Here is an 18,942-nt window from a genome sequence, read left to right on the forward strand (position 1 = left end):
AGGTCAGCTAAGAAATAATAATATAGTTGATCACTTTATTTTTTTCTTAAAATGCAGATTTTAATCCAGACAATTTTTTGAAAGTTTAAGAAAACGAACAAAAGAGAAGAATAAAAAAACAAAAATATTTTTGTCAGAATAAAAATTACTTTAACACCTGCAAAAACCCATAATTGTTGTATGTACTAAAGCATTTGCAGATGACTGTTTCAGCATCGGTCACAATTTATATTTAGCTAAATCCATATTATATATTATAGACATTGTATATACAGGCTTTATTAGGAGTAAATGAGTAAAAGAGCAGAGAAAATTTAAAAACCTATTTAAAATAAACTGGATGGGCTAAGCAAATAGTTTACTTTGATGATTTTTTGCATGGACTATCAAACTTTTTAATATTACTTTAAAAAAATGCAGAAATTAAAATAATTTTCATAAACGATAACGTTTTAATGATAGCTCCATACTGATTTTCTCACAGCTCCATACTGATTTGTTTTCTCACAGCTCAATTTACTAAACTTGTTTTATTTAGCTCTACTTTCATAACTGCTTTTATTTAAACTTTTGAAGCTGAAAAAACTTTTTGACTCAAGTAAACTTGAGTCACTATGTTTTTTCAGCTTCATGTTAGGTTTAATCTATTTAGACTACCTTCCATAACCTATATTCCTAACATTTTTTCCAGACCTTCTGTTTATTTGCTAGAGGCAGTCAAGGCATATTTTTTGCTAGTGGCAGTTAAGTCAACAGATTTGATAACACTTTTTTTTTTCAAACAAACAAAAAAAGATAAAAAAACTTTTTGGATTTTATAATACTGTCTTACTCAAGCTTCCTTGTTTTCTCGAAAATTATTGAAACAAACTTTTTTATACAACGTAGCATTAATTTTTATAAATTCTATTTTAGTATATTTTTTATTATTATTTTCTTAAAACAATCGATTACATTATGACATTACCATTAATTTTTTTTAATGTAAAGTTCATTTGCATTTTTGTTTATTGTAAAGAAAAATGTTATTTAAAATTAAAAAGTTTTAATATTCCACTAAAATAATTCCAGGTGGAGAGTAGAGTTGGGCTTTTACTAAAAACTTACTGGTCAGTATAATTGTTTTTCGGCCAGTATAATTGTTTTACCAATTAAATGGTAAAAAAAAGGTTCGAAAGTTTCAGCAAACTATAAAAGAAACAGCTATAGAATAAAATAAACAAGCATAAGAAATTTTCTTTAATAACAATAGTAGATAATTACATATGTAACCCCAAGTTACTTGAACTTTTAAAATTTGCATCTTTGAACTCTCGAACTCAAAATTTCATAAAGTTCAATATAGGTATTAGGCTGTTCTGACGAAGTGTATTTCCAAAGTAAGCGAATTATTACAAGAAGAAGCAAGTGAAGAAGTATTCTGAAGCGTATTTACAAAGCATTTATCAAGCAAATCATTATTTTCAGACTCATAAAAGACTTGTAAATATAAATTCAGACATTGTAAAAGCTTTAGGTAGATTATAGTCATGTCATGTTAAGTGGAGCAATGGTCTCTTATAGACTATCCAGGGTTTTATTTTTATGCATATTTTTATCTCATATATTTGTGCACATTATGCATATATATATATATGAGAGAAGAGCATGTCTTAAAACTTTTAGATCAATATCTAAAGTAGTTCTTGAGAATACACTATTTAAATATTATTTTGCATAAAATTTTCCCTTTTCAAGCAAAATGATTTTTTCATTTTGGCATTTAACAGCTATAACTTTTGAACAAGTTGATTGTACTTTTATAACACAGTTAGTGACTATAGTGTTATTACTTTTGTAGTTTTAAGTTTATTGTATAGTTTTTGTTTTTTACAATTTTTTTGTTAAGAAATTTTAACAATTTAATTCGCCAAATGAAAACAAAGTATAAGGTTTTGCATAAACAGAAAATTTTGAAGACCAGATATTTTTCCAGATATCGCAATTTGTGATTGCTTAATTCAACTCTTGGAATAAGTACACTCATATCAATAAGAACCTCCTGCAATTCAAGCAAACAACTCATGACCTAATTAAAACTTTTGTTTGATTGTATTGTAAAATGTTTTGTATTGCACCGAGTTGCTGTCATGCACCTTTAGCTGTTCCAATACAAAATGACCTTAACACCTACATGTGTCAATAGGGTTATTAAGTTACGAGTGACATTAGTTAAGATTGCATATAAAACAATATAACTTAAAGTATATTGGGCCTGGGCCAGGTTTGTGACCAGGGGCTGCATAAACATTTATACATCCTAGAGTACTTTTATAAACAAAATATAATATGAATTTTTATTCAAAATTTATATTATATTTTGTATATAAATGCGTGTATCAACATCATTATGATCAATATGATCATCATAATCATCATTACCATCATGATCATCATGATCTTTATCATCATCATCATCATCATTATCATCATCATCATCATCATCATCATCATCATCATCATCATCATCATCATCATCATCATCATCATCATCATCATCATCATCATCATCATCATCATCATCATCATCATCATCATCATCATCATTATGCTTTAGCTTTTCTCTTTTATGATGTTTCTCTAATTTAACCAATGAAGAGCATTTTCTTTCCTTAACTAAAGCTCACTCATATAATATGTAAGGCACTCTCTTCAAGTTTTCTTACTTCTACCACTACCATTTTCTCCTGAATCTGCTACTTCTCTAGGTGCTGATACCTAATCAATTACCTAAATCAAGTTTAATTTTCTATAACAAACGTTGTTGGATGAAACATTTTTTTTTAATCTGTCTAAGATTATGCCTCCTTTTCTTATCTCGTTAGAGTCACAACACACATGCATCTGATCATCTTCTCTTTTGGCAAATACTACATCATATAAATATTAAAGTTTTTATAAATATAAAAGGATATTTTATGCCAGCATCTAAATAAATAGCAAACATATATGTTTATATCCATATTATGTATATATAAATGTGCACCTTGGGAGCTTTTATTGTAAAAAGCTTTAAATGTAAAAAGGTGTCCTGTCCATTGTTAAGCTCTGTCATTTTCAGTTTACTCAATCGTGTATCTTATTTCAGATGTTAGGTTCTAAAGAGTTTTGGAAAGTCTTTAACAGTGTCATTAACTAAACTAAGTCTAACATTTTGTCTCTTATTCATGGGTTTTGTAATTTTACTTCTCCCTAGAATAGGGAAAAGTAAATTGATAGAATAGAAGAGAAGTAGGGAGAATACGGAGAAGTAAAATGATAGAATAGAAGAGAAGTAGGGAGAATAGGGAGAAGTAAAATTTTTATAGAGTTATTTGGAAAGAACTTTTCCTCTAACTTGACTATTGAATCTAAAGGCCATATTCTTCCAGTCATACCACTTAAACAGGTTAACCCATTGTTAAACATCACTCTGGCTTCCAATGTTAAAGTTAATTTTTCGACTTAACACTTCTACAGTTTGTGCTTCAGACAAGATTTCCATCATAGTCTGAAAAAAGTGTTCTCCAGAACTCTCTTCAACTTTTGCTATTTAGCAAAAATTGGAACCACTTATTTAGCCTATTTTAAAAGTTTAAACTATTAAAATGTGCTAAATAAGTGATTCCAGTTTTTAAAAACTCTAGAAAACATTTTGACCTCTCTAACTATCTATGCAGTGTTAAAGTTATCTTTGAAGACATACACTTTTCTTCCTTTTGAGTAACTTTAAGGTTTTATCTTTGCTTCTGTATTGTTTCTTATTTACAACAATGATCTTTATGAAAACTTTACATTTAAAGTAATTCTATTTGCTGAAAACTCAACTTTATACTTTTGTCTTGACAAAAAGTCTTTACTTTTTGATTGCTTAAACAAGCAGACAAAGACTAATAGAACATTGTAAATGTAATTAGATCTGCTTTATTTGTCAAGCTTGAGCCACTCTCCCATTGTTGCAAGGTTGCATTTCTTTCTTTTTCTACAAATACTATCATGGTAAATGCACAAATGAGCTATCATCTCTATTACGATAAACAAAAACTCACTCTTGCTCAGCTTCTTATTCAACAAGTTGCTTCCTTTTACTTTATCTATCCCTTCATGCTATAAAAACTTTTAACAATCCAGTTTTTTTTCTTGCACATCAAAAAAACCTTATAACTCCTACCCATCTTCATGTTTTCTTTTTTTATACAACCTACAACTTTTTAAGTCTTCAGTTAACTGTTTCATAGCTTTTTAACCCTATCCTCTATTTTAAAGTAACTCATAACTTAATAGTGGTTGCTTGCAACCTTGTTGGAAGTAAATTAAAGTTTAAAAATATATAAATGTATGCCAGTATTTAATAAATAGTATTTGTAAGCATAAAATTATAATATATAAAGTATTCTAAATTTTTTTCTTGCCCGGCTATTAACCCCTGCTAAATCTTAAATTTTGGCAGGGCCAGGGCTGGGTTTGCAAAAAGTCTCATTTTTAGCCGGAGCTGGGGCCCTGGTCACTTACTGAAGCCCAGAAGTCTTTCTTTTAAGATATCAACAAACACCATATGAGTACATAAGTCATAAAATAAAAAAATCATTCATGAGTCATAAATATTGCTTTACTCAATTTTCTTTAAAACAATTTCCAAGCTTTAGAAGAATAGATATATAAAACTCACTAAAATTAAATGTTGTATCATACCCGACAATTGCATATGCATTTTTCCTTGCTTTAATGTAAGTTCATTCTATTAAAGCAAAAAAAGCAACAATTAAGTTGGAAAACTTAAGTATCAGTTGGAAAAAAAAAATACAGAAGATCAAAGGTGATAATTATGTTAGTTAGCAATGCTGTTGTTAGATAACTTTCAACTTTTGGTTACCCATTATTTAACATTTTGAGCTTGCTTAATATTTCTAGGAAGGCATTGATATTTTCTGTACTTGTTACTAATTTTTCATACACAACTGAGAGTTTTTGCTCTTTTATTTTATTGGCAAGACATACTAGAACAAAGGGTTCTGTTTGCTCATTTCACTTATTGTAGATTTTTTTAAAATTGTTTTCATGTGGAAACAATAAGATAATAGGTTAAAACACACAGATATTTAGATAAATAGGTAAAAACACACAGATAAATAGAAAAATTGATTGCAACGAAAGAAAAAAACGAAAAAAAGGAGCTAAAGGAAGATCCAGTTGAAGTAATTTGAACTTTTGCTTGTATATGAAAAGTGGTCTCCTAAAATGTCAATCACTCCCATTACTAAATCAGGCTTGGTTAAACTCACTAAAATTACTAAAACCACCAAAAACAGTCAGCTACCTAATCATCTAAAAAAATAAAAATTTATGTTTTATAAAATGACTAATACAACAATAAAAATATCAAACTTTTTATGTTTTAAATAGATATTCAATAGTCACACTAGTAATCTAATAAGTATGTAGGGTAAGGCGGGCAAGTTCACCATGTTTTACTTTAATAAAATGAATTTGCATATGAATAAGTAAACTTTTCTAGTTTAAAAGCGTTTTTTTATTAATTAGGGTCTCTACTTTGTTAATGTATTGAATCAAAATAAATTCTAAAGTTACTTTTGCGTAGATCTTGATTTTTTCATCATCAAGTCAATTCTTCAGTACAATTGAACTAACTTAAAAATTCATCACTTGGGCGATAGACGAAATTCCTTACTAGTGGTAAAGACAGCTTACCTAGGAGAAAAAAAACTTTGATATAAGCATTATTTTTGAGGTAATAGTAAGATGATTTCTTTAATCGAGAATAGTAAGCTGCTACGGGATGTAGATAGAACTACTGATAGCCTACAGATAGCTACAGATAGAATTACTGAAGTAGCCTTCATATAACAAAAAGATAGAATTACTATAAGTCAGTTTCCTGATTTTTAAAACATCTGAAATGACGTCAATTGTTAAACTTTTTCTAGAAAATACCAAATAATGATTTTGGCATAAATGAAAGCCACGCTAGCACACAAAATAGCATGTTAAAGCAATAACAAAAATAATATCACTATGACTATTTAAGAATTTACAAGATGTTTATATGTCCTTTGCACACAATTTGCATATGTATCAACTCCAAAATATCTTTTACATGACTGCAACTTAAACATTTAAGCCAATCTTTGTTTGCTTCTCCCAAATAGCTGCATAAGCACAACAAAAGTCTTTATTTAATAAAACCACTAGATGAACTTGGTGATAAGAATCAGGTGAAAAATAAGTCTTCTTTGTTTTTGTTTTGACTGATTTATCTTCTTCTTTTTTTTTTGACTTCTGTTTAACACTGACCACATCTTTTATTGTAGCCTTTTTAGCATGAGGCTCCTTTATAACATTTTATCTTTTATAAGCATTATCTCCTTTATAACATTATCTGGTGATGTAATAAGTAATGTAATAGCAATATGGCATTTTGAGCGAGTAGGTTTGCTTTTTATCCAGAGAAGGTACAATAGCCCTTAAAATAGATAAATTTGGGTCTCCCAGGTCAATTATTGTTCTATTAAAAACCCTTTTTTTTGTATTCGAAGTCATTCACTCTATTTTTTAGGGGATGCAAACCACAATGGTAAAACGCATTAACAACCAATCCTCTTTTTGTAAGTATGTTGGGCCATATTTTGTTAAAAATAATGTGAAAGTTGCAACGAGGCATATAAATATCATCATTTTTAGCTAAGCAGTTAGATAAGGCCTAAGACCACATATGTTTAGCAACTTTATTAACATGTGTGCGATGTTTAAGATGAGGTGGAATGCATATTATTTCAACATCCATTTCAATTGCTAATTCAGTTGCTTAAAAAATCAATCATCCAAAAATAACAATACTTTTTCCCATCCAATTTTGTATAAAACTAATTAAAATTATGTAAAAAGCCAATAAAGATCTCTTGATCAATATATCCACTTTTACTCCAATGTACTTTTGTACCTAAAGGAAATTTAGATGCATATGGAATCTTTGTTCCCTTAAATATGAAAAATGGTGGTAAGCTGTTTCCTGCTGTATTGACAGTGGCCAGGTATGTTGTTAGTGTGCCACATTTACCAATAGTTAATTTTTGTACCTCACAAGAGTCCTTTACACAGAACCACTTGGCACAGAAGAAAGGCAGCTTTCATCACAATTATAAATCAAATTTTATATACTTATTATTTACTATATACACATTTTAGACTATATATTATAATAAGCTTTCTTACATGTTTCCCAAACAAAGTCGCGTTTATAATTATAACTTCAAAAAGTTTTAAAAGCTAACAGTAAACTAATATATTCTGAAAAGCATATCTCATATAGATAAAATCTAAAGCTTTGAAGTGCATTTTGAGCAAAAATTTATTTTTTTTCAAACGGCGTTCCGTATTCTAAAAATTTGCGTGATCTAAAAGCCTAATTTATCTTAAGCATTATCTATTTTTTAACAATGAAGTTGCCCCTCATTTGGGCATGCACTAACGATCATTATTCTTTAACTAAGTTTTATAGCTGTAGTCTGAATAAATTTTCTTACTTTATTGGTTTCAGTACTTCCTGGATAATACATTTAAAAAGATAATTGCAAATAAAGTGAATAAAATAAATTCTAATTGGACTACATTTTTACATTTTTTACAGACTATTGTTGCTACCTAGATAATGCAATTAAAACTTTTAAATTCTAAAATACAGACATTCTGAAGTAAAAAAAATAATTCATTTATTACTTAAAGATCCTTTAAGTACTAATTCATTCTTAATTGAAGATTTTTGGCTGACCTGTGTTTTAGTTATCTGGGTTAGATGGATTCAAGATAACTGGCTGGGTTGGCTTTTAGGTAACTGTCTGGACCGTCTTTTAAGCAAAACCAACAAAAATATTTATTTTAGTCTGCCATTATGGAATATGCTTTTTGTTGTGAAAAATGTCTATAGCATATTTATTATATTACAAAAATTACTTATAATGATATACTTAAACTTTTTTTCACAATCACTAATTAGTATTATATCTTATAAGACAAAAACCAATTACCATTGACCTCTGCAAAAAGTTGATTTCTTACCTACAAAAAAAAGACCCATCAGGCATTTCTTTCGATTCCAACAAAGCTATATCATTCCCCTAAATGTTAAGAATAATTCTATGCAAGTTGTTCTTAAAACTTTCATAATAATTTAAACTATTCTCAATTTAGGAAAACTGGGTATATAAACTGAATAAATATATAAATTGAAGGTTGTTAAAACAATAATTAAACTTTACATTTTCCTCATAAGGACAGGGTCTAAGTTTTGAAAATCAAGAGAAAATCTGTTAATGATTTTTGATCTAGTTTATTTCTAAGTGTCTACCTGTGGAACAAACTGTGGTCTGGTGTTTCTTGTAATTGAGTTTCCATTAAAATTTCCTAACAATATATTTTCAGATCGCACACAGTATTGTCCCCGAATAGCAACCTAAGAACAAAAGTTTTATTTATATGTAAAATGTATAAAACTACTAAAATATATGTATAAAGTGAATAAAATAATTACTATTTATCATAAAATAACTAAATTATATTATATTTAATTTACAATCAATTTAATTCTTTATTTAATTTATAATTTAATAAAGGAACAATCTTACCATGAATGGACCTGAGTTAGAATTTTTTTGTCCAAAAGCAACCCAATTATTATCTTTACTTCCCCATAACACAAAAATTACTTTATCTCGTATTTTATCATATTGATATGTGGCTACAGCATTGCAATCAGTAACTGTACAATCTTCTTCATTACGAAAACATGCCACATTGTTATTTTCACATATGGAAAGATCTAACTAATTGTAAATTAAGAAATTATATTTTAATATCATATAAAAATCTTTTTCTTCATATTATTGTAAAATTATACTTAATAATTTTTGTACAAGACTTTTTTCACACATTTTACATTTTACACTTACTACATATTTTTTACTTTTGCTGCTGTGTTGTAATTATGATAGATATAAACATAGATATTATGCTCTACTACAGAAAAGAAGGAGGTCCTATATCAGCCAAACTATGACTCTCTGCTTTCGACACATGATTTAAAGTCTAATAAAGTCTGTCTTCTTTTCATCTCATTTTTTATTCTTGATTATGAAAGAGTTTAAATGATGCAGTTTTGTGTTTTTAGCAAATAACCTTTTAGATGTTATCTTAGTATTAATGAATTCCATTGGACAAATATATACATATATATATATATATATATATATATATATATATATATATATATATATATATTATATATATATATATATATATATATATATTTATATATATATATAATTTATTTTACACTGCGCTTTATCAATGTTTATCATCAGAAATGCAAACTCAAAAAAAAAAATCAAAAGTTAATTAGTAGCTATCTTATTTGAAAAACAAAATTGAAAAATCAACATAAATAAACCGCTTTGAACCGCAATTTTCTGTAGAATTATAAAGAAAGATGTCATTTAAAATAAGTAAACGTAAACAAAACTAAAACTTTTCTGTGGAAGTTTATTGTTTTTTCTGCATTAAGTTAAAGTTATCAAGCTAATAAGATGAACCTTTCTTTTCTAACTTAAAAAAAATATACCTAAAATTTTTAATGTTAACTATCTAAACCCAAATAAGTCGCAATACATAAAACCATGTTTTTTTATAATTTCAAATTACATAAGTTCATCTAATTATAAAGCTTTTACAAAATCATTTTTACAGGAACCAGACATGTCTAAAAAATTAGAAATGTTAGAAAATTAATTATTTACATTGCGCTGTATATGAAAATAAGCGGGAAAATATTTTGCACCAACACTCATTTTAAACATACTTTATTTATAATTTACCCTAGTTTATGTTTCATAATGAATTATATGTAAAAAATTTAAATTGAAGAAAGATAGAATGGGGAAGAATTGCATATTTAATATATTCAAATTATAATTTTATGGTCTAATTAAGGTACTCCTGTTTGCACCAATTGATTTTTCTAAAAAAAAGTTTAATATTGCTGGTGCCTACTCATCAGCCATACATTTAAATCAATCAAAAAAAAAAAATTATTTATATCTAGAAGTAAAAAACTGTTTAGAAATACTATTGAATAACTTGTTAAAAAATACACAAAAAAAACAATGGAGCAAGTTATGACATCATATAATATACAAAAAACATCTTTACTAATCACCAGTATGAAATTGGGAAAGAAGAAATCTGTTTGTATGTCTACATTTAGAAATAGTCTCACTTTTTTTTTTTAATAGGTTAGTATTTCAAGTTAAGATAGGATTTCATATTTTTCGGTGATACATAATTTAAAAGATTTAGCTGAAGAATTGTATGCTTCACAACATCCAAGAACTTTCCACTTACTATAGGATTTAAATTAGCTTCTTTCAATTTCCATACTTGCTTTGAAATTCAGTATCATTTGTTATTTGTTGATCTATTTTGTCTTAATTTCATTTAATATTGATCACTCTCAAATTGAAGAGTTGTTTATTATCAGACAATCAATAACAACATTTTGATTATAGAATGACAGACCACTGCAATTATTTATAAAAAATATTCATTAACGTAACATGGTGTCAGATTGGAAGTGAAGTGGAGCATTACAGTGATAATTATTCATTTGGAAAGTTAATCCCTAGCACCATTTATTTAAAATTAAAAGACCTCTTTTTTAAACAAACCCCAACTCATTACATCTGGAGAAAATATCCACATCCTCTCTATCAATACAACCCCCATTTATTAGATTAAAATTCCATCCACCCTTTTATTAAGAGCCTCAACCCTAGGGTTGCCAGTTGTACAGGTTTTATGGAGGAGAATACGGTGCAAAACCTGCAAAAATAAATTTTTTCACTGTGTTCTCCTTCGTAAAAACCAGACATCTGGCAACCCTACCCAACCTCCACCCATCTTTACTAGATTTGGAAAAAATAATAAGCAATAGTTAAACATGTCATAAAAAATCTTTTATTTTAAGTGATCTCGCAGACTAAAATAAAGTCTTTAACTTGTTATCAAACTTATTTTTAACTACTATTATATAACTATAGACGGGTTGGAATTGTTTTGAATTTGTCCGTTGATGTACGCATGCGCAAATTCTTGGCAGTCAAAACAAATCGTTGTTGGTTAATTTTTTGCTGGACTTCGATGGAAACTTCTAAAGATGTGGTCAAAATCTTTGTATTTTAGCATGTTAAACGGTAGTGATCAATTAGATTACAAGAAGAAATTAACATTAACAAACAAGGAAACGTTACCGGACCAGTATCCAATCGATAAACGATCGAACTGAAGCCAATAAGACTGCTGTTACTAGTAAACTGTATCAATGGAACCAAGTAAAGAGAAAGGCTGAAGCATCATCATTGCAAAATATATCCTTTAATAGACCAAAATGTAATGATTTACCATGTGAAATAAGATCAGCCAAAAGTACTGTAAAAATTCATCAATGCAGAAGAATTCATCAATGCAGAAGAATCCGTAAAAAATTTGGGTCTAGATAAAGTTCAAGAACAACCAAAGGTTATGCCTAAAGCAGCGTATTTTAATTACGTATTGTCTTAGAAAAATACTGACGGTATATTGATATATGATGAGACAGAAGAAAATCTATGTCCAGAACCTTTAACAAGTCTGTTTGATTGATTGAAGCAATTAATTTAGATGATTCTGTTTTAATGGAGATGTTTTTTAAAATACAAAAAATACAAATTAACTTACACCTCGAGTTCATTTGATTTTTTTATCTGAAATTACTAAACTGTAGAGTTTATCCATTACATTCAAAATTCACAGAGCAGGGAGAATTACAGCCTCTAATTTTTATGAAGTTATGCATTTCAAATATAACAACTCAAGTAAGTCATTGCTTAATAAGCTAATGTGTTATACGAAAGCACATAACACACCTTCCTTAACTTATGGCAAAGAAATGGAATGTAACACTATGAAACCATTATGAAAGAAAAACACAAAAACTTCCAATTGACAACCTTCACATTTTATACAATAAACCATACTTAGGAGCTTCACCTGACTCTATAGTAAGCTGTTCTTGCCATACTGTCGGTTTGCTAGAAATAAACTGTCCATTCAATTATCAAAATGGTTTAGTGAATTGGGAAACAGATAAAAATTTCCCTATTGATTCATTTGAAAACATGAAGAAAAATCATAAATATTATGCACAAGTGCAGGGTTAACTATATGTTCTAAATAAAGAATATTGTGATTTTTTTGTTTGGGGTTCAAATCATTATTTATTAGTTCGAGTTTAAAGAGACTTAAATTTTATTGATGAAATGATGCCTTTGCTCCGGAAATTATTCATTGAGTGTTTACCTCCTGAAGTTGTTACATACAAAAATGATTTATGTTTAAGTTGAGTGGTTTCATTATTCTTGTGTGAAAATTACACAAGCTCCAGTTGGTTCCTGGATATGCAACAGTTGCTTGAAATAAAATTATGTTTAATAAGGTTCTTCTGTCTGCACGATTATTTTGCAATGTATTTCGGCTTATAAGAAACGTTTATTTTCATAGCCACATATTGTTAAAAATATGATTTGGTATTTAATTTTGCCTTTGAAATGATTTTTTTAAAGATTTAGACATTTATTTATCAATTCTTTTATGAAGCTTCAAATATTTTCCTTTTTTTCCATTAAACTTTGTTTTTTGTTTTAAAACTTTTTTTTTGAAAGACCTTGGTTTAAAAGGCTTGGTTTAAGGATATTTTGGTATATGAGTTAAAGTTACTTATGATATTTCATGCTAGTTCTCATAAAAAAAGTTTTGTAAAATATTTCCTTGTCAAAATAACGTTAACAAAATCGAAGTAATTTTTTTTTTATATTGATTGTGTCTACAATTAGAGATGTGTCTTTTTTGTGCTAATCTTGTTATTTTTTAAAATATTTTTGAAGATTTCTTTTTTTGTGTGTGTGTGGCTAAATGTCAGATTTTGTGTAGTTGCAATTCTTTATTTGACCAGTAAAAATGTACTAAAGATAACAAAATACACAAAGCTCTGTTGTTAACAAATAATTATTGACTTTGTTTTATCAAAATCTTACTTAATTGCCTTCATTTATTTTTTTATTTTAAGTTGCTCGGACTAAAATACAATTTATCTTTATGCGGCAATAACATTAGTTTCTGCAAGTTCTGATATACTCTTGTCTTATAATAAGATGTTATAATTACAACACAAGGTTTGAAAACTACCCTTTTATTCCTGATAGATTTACGCTTACACCAAATACATTCAATAGCCTACTGTAAATTTGCTTAATTTCTTATTGATTATGTTTTGCTGGGAAAAAAATCACTACTGTTTAACATGGTAAAATACAAAGATTTTGACCACATCTTTAGAAGTTTAATACGAAGTCCAGCAAAAAATTAACCCATAACGATTTGTTTTGACTGCCAAGAATTTGCGCATGCGTACATCAACGGACAAACTCAAAACAGTTCCAACCCGTCTATTACTGTATTTATTATTGTTTTGCTTCATTTAAATAAAAATTATTTAAGCAAAACTTGAAAATTTTTCCTTTTTTTTTTGTGCTTAAATTTATTAATATTTTTGTAAAGAATTTTTCAATCTTTATTATGGTATCTCACAAAGTGGAGCATCTTAATCAACAAGCTGTTTCACTGGAGCATAAGAGATACACTGACAAGATCTTGGTCGCAGTCTTGGTTGTGTTACAGTTGCAAGTTAGTGAAGGAGGAGTCTCAATGTTCATTGCCCAGAACAAGACGGAATTATTTTCCTCATATATCTTGAGGTAGTGATTAAATCGCTGATTTAGTTTCAGAGGCGATTTTCCCCTCATTTTTATTCGTAGAATCGCCTCTGTTTGGCTTTAATGATAAAGTAATACCAATAATACCCGCATAACTTAGACAGGTGGAAATTTCACATGATCATAACTCGTTAATACTAAATGATTAGATGAAATTTAAAACCTGTTATTGTAATTAAATTTATTATAATTAATTGACAAAAATCATTTTAATAACTCGTTGTCCTCGTGTAGGAGTAGGGGTAGTGAACTTTTGGGCGGGACGCTGAATTTCATGGGCGAAGCAGTTGCAAAAACAAGTGCGAATTGGCTTAAGTGCGCTAAAATATAAGTGCGAAGCAGTTGCAAAAACTTATTTATTTATTTTTTGTTTGGGTTTGTTTATAGTATAAACAATATAAAATAACAGTAACAGTTTAAAAGTACAAACAAAAATCCGCTTTGCACATTTTCTAAACCGACATCATCAGTGTGGTAGTGCCTAAATGGAGTTCGTGAGCCTCTTAGGTAGAGCAGCGAGGCTCGCGTAATCTTCATTGAGAGACGTGACCATTTTATAATACCTCTCACCATTCTTTATGGACAGTTAATGTGCCAGAAGTGTCGTAAAGCGTTTTAATTCGTCTCCGAGTCCACCATTTGTACCAAAAATCAATGGGGTACTGTGTTCAACTTTTAGAACTCGTTCTAGATATTTACGCTTTTTCGCTTCTTCATGTCTGCGGAATATCTGTTTTGATGGTTGCTTTTTGGAGAACTTGGAATTTACGTGCGTTACTCTAACATCGAAAAATGTAGTTTCTCCCTTCCTTCAAAACCTTTTTGCTTTCATATCCAGTCTGGCTTTGTCGTTTGCATAGGCAGTTTTGAGATGAAATTTTTCATTTGTCAACGGAATTAAATGCGGCTCCGCTTGAACATCAGTACAAACTTTTTTAGGCAAACAGTTAAAAAATCTCTAATATTATCATGTCTGTTGCATAAAAAGCCACCTTTTTTGTATGACATTGCGTTTAGCTCGTCAATTTTTTCTCCAAAAGCACAGTAGAATGGTAAGTTAGCAAGAGGCGCATTGATCTCAATCTAAGTGCGTCCCTAAATTCTTCCTTATTTAGATCTAAATTTTCTTCTTTAATTGGTAAAGTATTTAACCAGCTGCTGGCGCCATTGTCACAGGACTGTTTAATCAGTAATTTAAGATTTTCTGGAAGCCTTGCGTATATTACTTTAACCTCTTCATTATTTTTTTTTTTGTTTTATCCATGTTTGTTTTCGTCTTTATTTCTTAAACCGTTTTACCATAGTCATCTTTTTTTTTCATAAATTCTAACAAAGAATAAGTAAGAAGTATGTGGATTGAGATCTATTCATTAACAAAAGCTGCATGAGAAGCTTGTGGTTGTATATGAGCGATTTCGCAGAAATTGTTAAGTTTATTAGCCCGTTTATTCACTAAACCCTCGCAATACGCTTTTTTGTATGCTTCCGAACAAGGAGTGGCTCCTAATTGCCTTTTTCTCTGGGTAGTTATATTTATAGAGTTCCCAAATATAAGTTTAGCTTTTTCGGCTTGATTATCAGATTTTACAATTAACCAGCATTTTGACTGATTTATATTATACCCATTTGAAGCTAAGTTAAATATGTTTATCTCATCAATTGAATTGAAAAGACATTCTGGAGTGTTTTGTAACGGGCCGTATAGTAAATAATTATCTAGTACCGGAGATTCGTCTGTGTGTTTACTTTTCAATTTTTTCAATATTTCCGAGCACTGTAAAATGCTGATGACCTATCTAAAACCTATAGTGCAATAGCAACTTTACCTTCCATCATTAGTTTTGCAAATATCCTTGAGATATCCTCCTTCTATTTTTTGAGGTATTAGTTTTGCTCTGAATATATCTAATTTCCCGCATCAGTTCACTAAAGTTCCCATTCCTCCATAATGTAATTCGTTTCACTAAACATTCTGCATGTTCTTTGGCTTTGAACCGTGTTAAGGGCTTTTGTAGCATAAGGGAAGAAATTATCATGAAGCATTTCAAGGCTATTCCATTCAATTTTGTTCGATTATTAAATTGCTATAGCCAGAAGGTCATTTTTTTCTATAAATATTTTACCACCCTTTCCTGATGGCACTTTAAAAACTTTTTTATGGTAAAATGCTATCTCATCCTATATAGTTTTGACATAGTTGAGAAGTGAGCTAAACGGAATATATGACCCCATCGATGGTCATTGGGATCATTATATAAGATTCAAAAATATTTGTTTTGGTTGAATAAAGTTTCACAGATATCTCACTGCAGTTTGATATCGTATCGATTTCCACTTTATTTCCATATGCTGTTGTTAAATCATTGCTAGGCACATTGTTTATTTGGTTAATTGTAGTTAGAACAAAGATTTTATATCGACCTTTACAAATCTTTCGTCTCGTAAGTGTAGTAAAGCTAGGAGCACACCTTCCGCATTTAGAAACTATGTACTTAAAGATTTTCTTCTGCTAAAAAGCAGTTGCAAAAACTGGAGTTAGCAAAGTGTGAATTGGCATAAGTGAGCCTAATAACTTTGCAAATATTTGCATAAGTGCGAAATGACATAATTGCGAAGCAGTTGCAAAAACTGCCATAAGTGTGAACTAGCATAGGTGTGAAGCAGTTGCAAAAATTGGCATAAGTGCGAACTGACATAGATGCAAATTGGCATAAGTGCGCAAAAAGAATTTGCAAACATTGACATATGTGAGCTGGTATAAGTGAAAAATGCCTGAAAGTGTCATATCTGTAACATCAAAAAGTCCGGCCAACGCAATTGCGCTCATGTTATATGCGTAATTAACAACTATACAAATAATTATAATAATAATATATATTGCCTGTTTTTGTCAATATATTATAATATGTAAAAAAAAAAAAAAAGTTAAGAATTAAAATGTTTAGCATTGTTTAATATCAAAGTTTTTAATAAAATAAAGTATAAAAATATTGTTGCAACAAAAAATCGCTAAAAAATTTTTTCTTTCAAAACATAAAATTATTTACTTACTTGTGCAATTGCCGAAGATAAAAAATTTAAAACAGAAAAAAAAAAAATCATTTTTTATCTTCTTTAGTTTTTTTTAAATGAACTTTAAAAAAAGTTTTTAAGTCTTATTGACAATGAAGTTTAAAAGTTATTTACAAAACAATCAGGAAGTTTTATATTGAAATAAGGAAACTGTCTACATTTTAAGCTTATTAAAAGTAAATTGATATTGTTAAATTTATTAATAGCAATATATCAATATCAATTGCTTTTAACTATTTTTAAATAATTTAATGAAATACTTTGAACTCCTAATACTCGAACCCCTCACAGTTCTAGAATGCCTTCGATTTCCTCTAAAACAATCACTAATTTTTCTAAATAATTAAAACCCACTCTCATAAAAACCACTTGATAACTCGAACCTACTAATGTGAATTCGAGTTATCGAGTGATTAACTAGGTCAAAATCTAATATTGGAAGAGCTCAAATATTTGCTAGGTCAACTAACATTCTTCCGGTAACTCGAACTTAAGAAGAAAAATCTAAGTAAAATACAAAAACAAAATCTAAGTAAAATACAAATTTATCCAAGTATAAATTTGATGAAATTTATAATGCAGAAAAATTTGGATTATTTTTTTTTTAAATTGTTTTTACTTTTTTTTTGTTCGGTTCGGATAGGACAACAACACCCTTAAAGAGCTTCAAAATCAGATAGAATAACGATAGTTATTAGATAATAACTATCGTAATATCAAGATTACGATAGTTATTATCATTTGTACGAAGGTTTTATGTCCTATTATTTATTATACCATTATGCAAATTTTTCAAAACAGCAAGTTATAATATTATTATTTTTATAATATTGCTGAGTTGCACCCACTAAAATAAGAAAAATGTTGCATAACTTGTTAGGCAATTAAAAGTTATGCAACTTAAGTCTACTTAATAATTGCAAAAAAGTTAAACAGCAACAAAAAAACGAAGGTTTGCCTTATGAATGGAATCTAGGACGTATAAAAAGACGGATGTTTTAACGCATTGTAATAGATCAAAGGTTTTTTTTTAACTTAATTACTTAAAAAATTGCGCAATATTTTTCCCATTTTAGTGGGCACTACCTAGCATCAGGGCCAGCGCGTAACTGACTTGTCTAAAAGGGCCAAATTTGCCGACTAAATGAAAAAAACAATCATTAAAGGGGGGTAGAGGTGTTGTAATATGGTATACACCCCCTCCCCATCGCGCCGGCCTTACTCAGCAATATTATAAAAATAATAATATTATTTTTATAATATATATAAAAATAATAATATTATTAACCAGTAATATAAAAATAGTAATATTAACCATTAATATTATTAGCAAATTAATGGTTATTTTAAAACATTTGTGTAATGATATGAGAAATCATAGGACATAAAACATTTGTATAACTGGTAAGGGATCGTTCATAAATTTCGTAACGTTAAGTTTATTTAAAAAACAGAAGTAGGAGATCTTAGGCTCTTTTATGAGGCTTATAAAGCATTATAAAATAGCGCATTTATGCGCTTTATGTAACTTAAGGCTCTGCAAAGAAAAACTTTTGATCTTTTTTAATTTTGTTTATAATTGAAGTTTAGCGTTGCGTAACTTATGGACGATCCCTAATAAGCATTACAATCGAGATATCGCGACGTTAGATGACGTTAGGGTTCTTTCTCCATTTTTTTAATGTTGTGAGAATTTAACTTTCGATGTTTAATTATTTAAATATTTTACAGTTGTTGTTGTTTATATTGATAAAATATATGTTTTTCATGGTGTGATAAAATATATGTTTTTTATGTTTTTATAATCAATCTTACATTATTAATTTCATTATCTTTAAATTTGTTTGACTATAAATTAATTGTTAATTCCAACTTTATTAAATAAGGTCAATATTGACAATAAAAAAACAAAAACTAACAATTTTTAAAGTTATATAAATAATAATAAAAAGATTAACAGGGTAGATTAGCGTATTAT

At 28.6% G+C, this 18,942-nt stretch overlaps 1 protein-coding gene across 1 annotated transcript in view; it reads right to left on the bottom strand.

The window, feature by feature from the left end:
- The window catches only part of LOC124809018 (ferric-chelate reductase 1), a 52,086-nt gene extending 35,036 nt beyond the window's left edge, over nt 1-17,050 (bottom strand). The window contains exons 1-4 of the mRNA XM_065792558.1: nt 16,944-17,050; nt 8,658-8,855; nt 8,381-8,485; nt 8,092-8,150 (exon numbers count right to left, since the gene is read on the bottom strand). Of these exons, the coding sequence (XP_065648630.1) occupies nt 8,092-8,150; nt 8,381-8,485; nt 8,658-8,855; nt 16,944-16,994 (413 nt within the window). The 5' untranslated portion in view covers nt 16,995-17,050. The remainder of the gene's footprint in view (nt 1-8,091; nt 8,151-8,380; nt 8,486-8,657; nt 8,856-16,943) is intronic.
- Between the last annotated feature and the right edge of the window lie 1,892 nt (nt 17,051-18,942).

Source organism: Hydra vulgaris, chromosome 03, assembly GCF_038396675.1.
Source record: "Hydra vulgaris chromosome 03, alternate assembly HydraT2T_AEP".
In the NCBI taxonomy this organism is placed as follows: Eukaryota; Metazoa; Cnidaria; class Hydrozoa; order Anthoathecata; family Hydridae; genus Hydra; species Hydra vulgaris.